General features: G+C 34.4%; 1 protein-coding gene across 1 annotated transcript; it reads right to left on the bottom strand.

Annotated features, from left to right (window-relative positions):
* Positions 1–4,170: 4,170 nt before the first annotated feature.
* LOC138348965 (uncharacterized) lies at positions 4,171–5,504 on the bottom strand. Its single transcript, XM_069298581.1, has 2 exons — positions 4,890–5,504; positions 4,171–4,812 (listed from the first exon to the last, which is right to left on the bottom strand). The coding sequence occupies exons 1-2, from the start codon at positions 5,502–5,504 to the stop codon at positions 4,171–4,173; spliced, it is 1,257 nt and encodes a 418-aa protein (XP_069154682.1).
* Positions 5,505–11,625: the final 6,121 nt, after the last annotated feature.

Here is an 11,625-nt window from a genome sequence, read left to right as displayed (position 1 = left end):
AACATTTTCTTAGAAGAAGATGAAAAGGAAGACATGTTTGTGATACTGGAAGGTTTCGTTGAAAAGAAAGGGAAGAAGAAGACAGATTTTGCCTTTGAATTTGATAAACCTTTTGATAAAAAGAGAGAGATAAAGTTAAGAGACAGATGAGAGTTCCAAAAAGAAAAAGGCCTTTTTAAAAGAAGTGAAAGGGTGCTAGGTCCTTGATTAGATGCGTCGTTTGAGGGAGAAATGATTGGACTGATCGGTCAAAGTAACCGATGATTGACACATGGCATTTTCAACGGTCAAATTTTTTAGTTTAAATTTAATGTAAAAATGCTAACCTGGACAGGTACCAGGTACCATGATAGAGTTTAACTTCATTCCTTAATTGTTCTAGTCTCTTCTTTTGCTGAGCAGGTCCTTATTGAGAGTATACCATCAAAAGAGTTTTAATGTTGGAGGCTAAAAGCATCACTTGGAGATCAACATCCCCAACTTTAATCGATTTCTCTAAAATTGATCCTTGCTCAGAGCCTTGGTGAAGATGTCTGCAATCTGTTCCTCCGTTGGACAGTATGTGAGCATAATATTACCTTTCTCAACATGATCTCTCAAAAAATGATGTCTGACATCAATGTGCTTTGTTCTCTTATGATGAACTGGGTTCTTTCCCATACTCACAACACTAGTGTTGTCACACATGAGAGGAATTGCTTTGATGTGGATTCCAAAATCTTCTAAGTGTTGCCTGATCCACAGCAATTGAGAACAACAGGCTGCAGCAGCTACATATTCAGCTTCAGCAGTTGAAAGAGCCACAGAGTTCCATTTCTTGGTTCCCCAAGAGATAAAGTGATGATCCAAGGAAATGAGCCATTCCAAAGGTGCTCTTTCTATCAACTTGATAACCGGCAAAATCAGCATCTGCAAAACCAACCAGATCAAAAGTATCACCTGCAGGATAAAAGAGAACCAGGTCCCCTGTTTTCTTCAAGTACCTAAGAATACGTTTTGTAGACTTCAGGTGTGAATCACGAGGACATGCTTGAAACCTGGCACACATTCCAACGCTATACACAATATCAGGCCTGCTAGCAGTCAGATATAGCAAGGAGCCAATGATTCCTCTGTACATTGTCTGATTTACAAGGGGATCAGATTCTTCTACTATCATCTTGGAATTTGTTCCCATAGGAGTGTCAATAGGTTTGGAATCAAACATATTGAATTTTTTCAGCAGCTCTTTGATGTACTTCTCCTGGCATATTGAAATTCCATTTGATGATTGCTTGATTTGCAGCCCCAGGAAGAATGTCAACTCACCCATCATACTCATTTCAAACTCCCTTCCCATCAGTGATGAGAATTCTTCACAAAGATGTTCTGAAGTAGCTCCAAAAATTATGTCATCCACATAGACTTGAATGATAAGCAATTCTTGTTCTCTTTTTAGTAAGAACAAAGTATTGTCTATCTTGCCTCTTTTGAAACCATTCTTCAGCAGAAACTTTGACAACCTTTCATACCATGCTCTTGGAGCTTGTTTCAGACCATATAGTGCCTTATTCAATCTGAACACATGATTTGGTAGCTCTGCATATTCAAAACCAGGAGGTTGCTTGACATACACCTCCTCTTTGAGATCTCCATTCAGAAATGCACTCTTCACATCCATTTGATACAACTTAAACCCCATAAAAGCAGCAAAAGCTATTAAGATTCTAATAGCTTCCATTCTGGCAACAGGTGCAAAAGTTTCATCATAGTCAATTCCTTCTTCTTGATTATATCCTTGCACCACCAGCCTGGATTTATTTCTAGTAACAACTCCATTTTCATCAAGTTTGTTTCTGAATACCCACCTAGTTCCTATTATTGTTCTGCCTTCAGGTCGAGGAACCATGTACCATACTTTACTTCTTTCAAACTGATGAAGTTCTTCTTGCATAGAATTGATCCAGTCTGCATCACCTAATGATTCTTTAACATTCTTAGGCTCAATGGATGATATGAATGCTGAGAATGCAACTAGATTTCTTATTTTTGATCTAGTTTGAATTCCAGAATTCAAGGGAGAAATGAGATTATCAAGAGGATGTGATGAACTATGCTTCCATCCTGACCTTGAAGCAGACTGATTTGGCAGATCATCATGATCTTCTTCATCAGGAGTGACATCATCTCCTGGGGAGTCTAATGTATTCTGGCTGGAGTTTTGAGTAGTACCAGGTACCCTATCATCCTGTTCAACCTCAACATCCTCTTCAGGTAGACTATGATTCTGATCATCACAATCATTTTTGAGTTGTTGATCTGCATCAGTTTCAGCACCTTCAATCTTCTTGGATTTTAGCATTTTAAGCACATCATAATCATCGTTTGATCCATCATTCTTCAAGCTTCCATTTTCATCAAAAACAACATGAATGCTTTCTTCAATGCATTGTGTTCGTTTGTTGAATATTCTGTAGGATTTGCTGGATGAAGAATATCCAACAAATACTCCTTCATCACTTCTGGGATCAAATTTTCCCAGATCATCCTTCCTATTATTCAGCACAAAACATCTGCATCCAAAAGCTCTAAGATAGTTCAGCATTGGCTTCCTGTTGTTGAGCAGTTTGTATGGAGTCTTATTCAACACAACTCTTATTAGACACCTGTTGGTAACATGACATGCTGTGTTAACAGCTTCAGCCTAGAAACTTTGAGGAAGATTTGATTCAATAATCATAGTTCTGGCAATGTTCACCAAGGTTCTGTTCTTTCTCTCCACTACTCCATTTTGTTGAGGAGTTCTTGGAGCAGAGAAGTTGTGGCTTGTACCATTTTCCATACAGAATCTATCCAGTGTTGAGTTTTCAAACTCTGTCCCATGATCAGATCTAATGCTGCAAACAACTTGATTCAATTTGGTTTGAATCATTTTGAAGAATACCACCAGCTCATCAGCTGTATCTGCCTTTGATCTCAAAAATCTCGTCCAGGTGTATCTTGAATAGTCATCAACAATCACCAAAATGTACTTCTTACCATTTCTGCTTTGAACCTTCAAGGGTCCACAAAGGTCCATATGAAGCAGCTCTAAGGTTCTTGATGATGTTACCTGATTCTTGGGCTTGAATGATGACCTGATTTGCTTTCCTTTAACACAAGCTTCACATATTTTATTTTCAGCAAACTTCATTTTGGGCAACCCTCGGACCAGGTCCTTTGAAATCAACTTATTCAATAAAGATGAACTCACATGTCCCAGCCTACGATGCCAGAGATCAGCATTTTCATTTTGAGCACTGAGACATGTTAAGTCATTTCCATGAGAGATTTCCAAGTTTGCCACATACATATTTTTACTTCTGTGTGCAGTGAGAATTACCTTGTTTGTAGTTAAACTCACCATAGTGCATTTCTCAGAAGTAAACTTGACCTCATTTCCTTTGTCACAGATTTGTGACACACTTAGCAAGCTGTACTTCAACCCATACACATGGTAAACATTTTCAATTGAATCTTCAAGAGATCTTCCTACTTTGCCAACTCCCAGAATGTACCCCTTCTTGCCATCACCAAATGAGACACCTCCTCCTTGGAGGGTCTTGAGTGAGAGGAAGTTCTTTACATCACCAGTCATATGTTTAGAGCAGCCACTATCCATATACCAACATTGACTGCTGCTCCTCTCACTCACCTGCACCAAAAATCACTTGTTAAGCTTGGGAACCCATTTCAGCTTGAGTTCCCAGTAGGCAGACAAAGGAGTGATCAGATTGTACTTGGTCCAATATGGTAGACTTTGAGGCTTTCTAACAAAAGACATAGGAGCAGGAACAAATTTTTTTTTTGAAAATCTGTGAGTTGAGACAGGCTCTGTAGACCAGGTCTCTTTTTTGGTACATTTTGTCTTTCAGCATAATTAGAGTATTTTTCACACGAGTTTCTCCAGCTAACACACTCATTCTTCAAATGTTCGTTCTTACCACAATGAAGACACAACAGATTGTCAGACACAAACACATACTTACTGTGAGGATTATAAGGAGGACTTATGTTCAGACTTCCTAGTCCTTTCTTATTGAAATTACTCTGATTTGTCACATTTGACAGCAACTTTGAGGATTTGGTCCACTTAAGAGAATTTTCAAGCTCTTCCTTAAGTTTCACAATATCCTGTTCTAATTTGTTACTCTATTCAAGTGACAGACTAAGATTTTTCTCAGAGTTTTTTAATTTTTCTTGAATTTCAGCTTGCAGACTATTTGACTTTCCATTTAGCTTTTCAGCTTCTTCAGTAATCTGGCACAACTGGTTCTTAAGTTCAGAGTTATTTAACTCTAGAGACACCATTCTTGACATTGTGTCTTCAAATTGACCTTTGTTTTCAGTTAAAATTTCAAGTTCAGCATTCATGGTATCTCTTTCAGATGTTAACTCTATCACAGAATCTAGCATGACTTTTGCCAAGGTTCTCAATTTTTTAAGAGAATATTTATCCAAGTCATTTTTCATGTCAAGAAGAGTTACCTGATTGTCCTCTTCTTCATTTTCTGTGTGTGCCATGAGAGCAAACATTTCATTGAAGACAGTTTCCTCCTCATGCACAACAACCATAGACACATCTTTTGGCTCATCAGGATCTTCTGAATCACTTGAAGAATCCCCCCATGCAGCAAGAGCCCTTTTGACAACCATATCAGCAGCAGCTTTACGATCTCTGTTACCAGGTACCAGGTCCCTTCTGTTTTCTTTGTCACCCCTGTGTTTTTGATGTTCCTTGTTTTCATTCTTGAGCAAAGGACACTCTCTGATGAAGTGCCCAGATTTTCCACACTTGTAGCAAGTATCTCCTTGAGCAGCATTTCGAATCCCATTTGTTCCTCTTTTATAAATTTTGTTTTTTCTCCAACCTTTTGAAATCTACTAATAAGATATGCCATATCATCATCATCACTTGAATCTTCATCTGATTTATACTTCAACATCAATGACTTGTCCTTCTTGGCTTCTTTTTTTGACAAATCATAGTTTCGATTCATCTCATGTGTTTTAAGATTACCAATCAAGGCATCCATGGTCAGCACCTTCAAGTCCTTTGCTTCTGTAATGGCATCAACTTTGCTCTCCCAAGACTTTGGAAGAATTCGAAGCACTTTCCTGACTTGTTTGGTCATGCTTATAGGTTCACCCAGACTTCGCAGCTCATTTGTAATGGAAGACAACTTAGTGAACATGTCATGTATTGTTTCTCCTTCCTTCATTTTGAAGTTCTCATATCGTGAGGTGAGCATGTCAATCTTAGATTCTTTGACTTGTTCAGTTCCTTCATGTGTAGTCAACAAGCAATCCCAAATTTTTTTAGCAGACTCACAAGCTGACACTCTGTTGTACTCATCAGGTCCTATCCCACAGACCAGAAGAGTTTTAGCTTTGAAACCCTTTTCAATCTTTTTTCTGTCAGCATCATCATATTTCTGCCTGGGCTTTGGAATAGTAATGGTCTTTTCTCCATCCTTCTCTTCCATCATTGGAACAAAGGGTCCATCTAGTATAATATCTCATAACTCGCTATCTTCAGCCATGAGGTTATCGTGCATTCTAACTTTCCACCAACTGTAGAAATGTCCATTGAAACGAGGAGGTCTTTGTGATGATTGACCTTCTTCGAGGTTAAGTAGAGCTGCCATTCTAGAACAAAATCACTTCCCTGGTGTTAACCAAATAGGTAGTGCCTGCTCTGATACCACTTGATAGAATGTATGCCTTCACTTAATGAGTAATGGACCAGGTCCCTTACTTCACTTCAGAAAATTACCAGAAAAGTTAAATGCAGTAAAATCAACACAATGATTTTACGTGGAAACCTCCTTGCTTAAGGGAGTAAAACCACGACCTGTCTCAAAGAATTTTCAATCGTTTTCACTAATCTTCAAAAGCAAAAGCGAAACACGATTACACCAAACGTAAGAAAGAGTTATCAATCTTACCGTTAAGCAATAGTCCTCTATTGCTCAACAAGCCTAAGTAGAAACACAATCTACTCACTAAGCTATCCCACCTGGACAACTTAGACTTCTAACACAACACACCAATTCCTTTATAGAGTTAGGAGTGGTTTACAATTTAAGAACAAGAGAATAAATTCCTAAACAACTTAGACGAAAAGCTCCAGATGTTGCTGTTGTCCTTGGAATAATTCTGCCTTTGCTTTGTGTAGCCTTTGCAAGAGTTCTTAAAAAGTTTTTATCAAGTTGCAAAAACTAGCAACAAATGTTTAGGAAAATGCCTTTTATATGGGCAAGTCACTTTCCTAAACTTCTTTGCCATTGGCTGCAAAGGTCACACTTTTCTGACGCCATCGGGAAGTGTGCACCTACTTTCTGTACGTCTCCAGCTGGCAGTCGACTGACTCATCATCATGAGAGCCTGGTACCTCTACTAGGTCCCTGGGTTTGTTTCACCTGCAATACTTCAAACAAGACACCTGCAATACTCAAGTAGAAAATCCGGTACTTTTATGAGGTCCCTAAGTTTGTCAAATCATCAAAACTACAAATAACAGATATGGTTAAGTCTGGTCAGTATGTCAACTTTTTATGGGGTAGTGAATGTTTCAGGTTGACTCTTAAAGCTTGCAGTCATAGGTTGGAAAATAATCTTACATCATTCAAATTTAGTCAATTCCACTCGGCCTTGCAGATTTTGTTTATGAGATTTGTCAACCATTTGACAATGGCACACCTCGTATTCTCAACTGAAAGACATTAAACAAAAATATTTTTTTCGAGGACTTAAAAATATAATTTTCAGAACATATGACAATCATATCCTTTTTTATTTATTGAACTTTAATATTTATCATTTATTACCTTTTTGTTTATAATTTTTAATTTTCCCATCTTATTTTGTTACTATAACATAAATTTAAAATAGAATAGTGTTGAAATAGATTTAAGTGTATTAAAGGATAATGCCATTTTCTCCATCTCTTTTCCATTACTTAATACTATATCTTATTCTCTTATTCTGTTATCTTTTAATGTTTAACATATATGTTGACAAGCACATGACCGCATTGACAACATATGTCGATAAAGGTGAGATTAGGTTTTCGAGAGGTCAACCAACAAAAATATAAAGGATATTAAGAACTGATCAATTGTAGTGTTTCTATTTTTTATCTGAAATTGATATTATTACAATGTAAATTGTCTATGAGTCAGTAATCATGAAATTTTTAACGTATTATTATTTAATGAAGTTGATATGAATATTGTTTGAGCAAATATTAGACACTATTTTTCAGTATTTTTTTGTTTGATATCGGTGTTATTGGAATATTGAATGAAGTAACTCTTATGCATGTTTTTGTTGTTATTTTGCAAGTGGTATTATAAAATTTGTATTAGTTTTGTATGAATATTATATGAAAAGTGGTATTGTACATTATTTTCTATTGATTTAAATTTGGTATTAATGTAATGTTAAATTTGTAAAACGCACTATTAATGACAGGTTATTTATTGTCGATTTAAATTGATATTAAATTTGTAAGAAACAGTTTTTACGCATAATATATATTTTTGTTGGTCTGAATAAATTTTATTCTAATGTATATATTAGGATGATGCCCATGAACATGTTGAAAAAACTGAAAAAGCTCAAATGCATCAGTCATCAGTTTCACTGAGGGAATATGTAGATATTTCAAACATTGATAGTATGAGAACCAATCATAGATATTTAGTTACAAAGTTTATTTAACATTAGTTTTACCTTTTTTGAAGACGTAGTTGAAGCACAAAAATCAATTGACCAAACAGTCGGTGTTATTGCTAATGCTTACTACTTAGATCATCAGCTTCGAAACCACCAAGTCTAGAAGATTATCTTGATTTGACCATGACGCAGATTGTTCGACTCGAGCTAATACTCAATGCAACTACTCCAGATGTGCAACCGAGAAATAGGAATCACGACTAGTATGACACATCTTTGTATATTCGATTATCAAAAGCAGTGTAAGAAGATGTCCTATTTTCTCTAGTATCAAACATCCATTTGAAGTCAAAATAAATTTGAGGTCATAGATGAGTTTAACGAATGAATTTTCAAAGATGTTTCACCTATACATGACATATATATATATGGTCCCTATTAATATTTCAAGCTTCAAAAAAAAGTTAAAGTTTAAAAATATTTTTAATTTCAAAATTTTATTTTTTCACCCTTACCCTCGACCCCCCAACCCACCCCACACCAGTCCCCTCACCCCCCCCCCCCCCCAAAAAAAATTAAAAATTTAAGTTTATTTTTTAAAAAATATTTTCAACTTCAAATTTCATTTCTTCATCCCTACCATCGTCCCCCATCACCCCCCACCCCCACCCCACCCAAAACAAAATTAAGTTTGTTTTAAAAATTTCAACTTCAAATATTTATTTTTTCATCCTACCCTGGACCCACCCCCACCCCTTACCCCTAAACAACCTTTACCCTTCAACCCCCGCCCCCCGAAATTTTTTTTAAAGTTTTTTTTATTTTATAATAAAATAAAACGAAATGAAGCATTTTCAACAGATTTCATCTAAAAAAAGACTAAAATATTTTCTTCGTATTGAATTCTTAAGTAAAGAACTATTTATTCATGAAATATGGGTAAACTTGTATTTTACCCAACCCATTTATTACCCAGCCCATTTTTACCCATATCAAATATGAGCAGGTTGAATGATTACCCATTTTATGTTTATCCATTTTCAACCCGCCCACATTTGATCCAACCCGCCCATTTGCCATCTCTAAAGATAAGTATGCATTTGATTCAACCCGCTCATTTGCCACCTCTAAAGATAAGTATGAATCTCAAACGAATTTTGGTGTTGTGAAAGTTTCAAAAATGATTTTTTTCAACATAGTGATAAAAAACTGGCATGCCATGAAAAGACGGGGTAAGTCATATCTATCAACTTTTCTATTAGTGAATTGTAACTCATTTTGCAGATTTTTCTAATTACAATTGTTTGTTTATATGTTATGAAATGTATCTTTTTTAGAATAATATTTTACATATTTAGTTGACATCATGTATAACTTTTCCAATTTGTATAACTTTTTTATACAATAGCATCATGTATGCATTTTGAGTGATTTCTGAATAACTTTGGTATAAAGTGTCCACTGCTATGAACAGTAATTGGTGTTTAGTGTTATGTTATTGATTTGCTTACTGAATAAAACTTGTATAAAACTGGAATGAATCATGTATGCAGATTTAATTGGTATGAAATTGATATGATTATCGAATAAATTTTCTATAACACGCCGACTTACATGAACAATACATTAAACAAGTAGTTTGAATGAATTGGATATTCATTCTGTGTATCTAAAACCTTTTGTTGTGGCTAGTTTTTTTGTAACAACATTAATATCATTACGTATTATCCGCGAAATAAGGCAAAGTATTCTCTACAATCATTATCATGCAGTACAGTTGATTTAAGACGGGGATTGATAACATTGAAAAACAGTGGAGAAATTTTAATTATGACATGAGATTCATTTCTCCCGACCATGATGTTGGATAATGTATTAGAGGTTTCCAACTACTTGCCAACATTCACTTAAACAGAGTTTACGATGTCATTTTTCCTGTCAATGTTAGTAAATCATTTCATTGATTTATGGTTGTCTTTCTAATCAAGTTTAGGCATATGATTCAATGAATGAAGGAGCACTCCACAACAAGAATGTCAATACATGATACCACTATTTTAATGAGTATAAATTTTATGGTAAAAAAGCTTGATATGTATGTCAATAAACTCCTAGAATATATTGATAAGTCTCAATCCACCCACTTGAAGTCAAGCATATAACGAATGTGCCTCAACAAGATGAAAGTTCAAAGTATGTATTCCTATCGTCTAGTGAAAGTGATTTTATCAAAAGAGTTACTCAATTTATTTTTTAAAATTATTTTTTCTTTCTATTCTTTTTGCAGTGATTTTGGTTTGTATACGTATCTATTTGTTGAATACATGAGTAATGGAGTTTTTGGTATGCATTTTGTTGATATTGATGCAAAGTACCATTTTCAAAGGTATGCCACAATCATATGACATTATGTAAAACAAAGAAAGATGAACATGCGGTATGTGGTGAGTGAGAGTGAAGTAACTAAAAGTGTTGCTAACAATTTTGATGGACCTCTCATAGTAAAACGACATGCTCTGAATACCACTAATTATCCTACACTAAGATCACGAAGATCAAAATTGACATATTTGATATTTTGATTGCATCTTAGACTTTTTAAAATTGCAAGTTTTTCTTTGAACTTTGAACGATATTTTTGTGTTCGATACAATTTTAAGTATTCAGTGATATATAATATTCACTATTTTCTTCGCATATAAATTATTAGATTGACTAATAAAATATCAGTATACTATTTTTGTACAAACTACATACCAATTGGATAACCATTCTAAATATAAATTACACATTTAGTAGATTAATTTTTGGGATAACAGTTATAAAGAAATCGTACACCAATTAGATTCAACATTTAGAGTTCATAATCTTACAATGTCTTATTAATCGAAACAAAATGAATACCAATCTAGAGTTCATGATCTTACAATGTCTTATTAACTAAAACAAAATGAATACCAATTTAGAATTCATGAATTAACTCTGTCTTATAATTGATATCCAAACCGTACATTTTGGACATCCAAATTCATATACAAGTGCTTTTGATTTACTTCATATTTCAGCACAAAAAATAAAAACTGAATGAAGTTGAGCCTATATAAATATCTTGAAGAAATGATTATGTCAATGTATACAATCTGTCTAAATATTGACAGAAACGAATCTGACAATTTAAAATAACTATTATTAAATTTGCACTTAAATCAAATACATTTTGTTTTATTTTGGTTTAGAGTAGGACGCCAATTGGATGCCAAATTAATACACTTGTTAAATAACATTAAATAATAACAATGACTATTCAGTTGCATACAAAATAGATACCGAATGCACACCATAATTGCTTTATATAATGTTCATATGAACAATATCTTATATATTAAATTGACATGAATTATATTTATTGCAGTATATAATTGATATGATTACTGAATGAATATGGTATATTAAACACTTAGCTGGAATGCATTTGACATCAAACCTGTATATATTTGATATGCATTGTCAATAAATATTATTGAAAGCAATGAATACACTGTAATAAAACAAAACATGAGTCTAAAAGATAAAATAAAATATATTTTTTATAGTATAAACAAATAAATTATCATTTTTGTGGCCTAGGTAACTTGAACATGTCTTCCAGTTGTGGACCACTTGACGACGTCTACTGCGAGTAACTTTAGACCTTTTAAATTTCACATCAGCAAACCCCTTCAAATGTTCAAGTTGCGATTTTTCTACCATTCTCTTTGAACCAGGCGACACCAATTTTAAGCTCTGAAACATAACTTGATATATCCTATGTACTCCTGCATGGGAGAGGTTCAACAGGAATTGCATATGCATCTTCAAAATTCTTCAAGGTATAGAAAGAAGAGCTAGCAGTAATCCGTTTCGTGCAGTTTTCTGTACCTAAGAACT

The sequence above is a fragment of the Solanum lycopersicum genome, chromosome 5, assembly GCF_036512215.1.
Source record: "Solanum lycopersicum chromosome 5, SLM_r2.1".
NCBI lineage: Eukaryota > Viridiplantae > Streptophyta > Magnoliopsida > Solanales > Solanaceae > Solanum > Solanum lycopersicum.
Note: the sequence above shows the minus strand (reverse complement) of the source record. Positions and strands in the feature narration are given on the sequence as shown.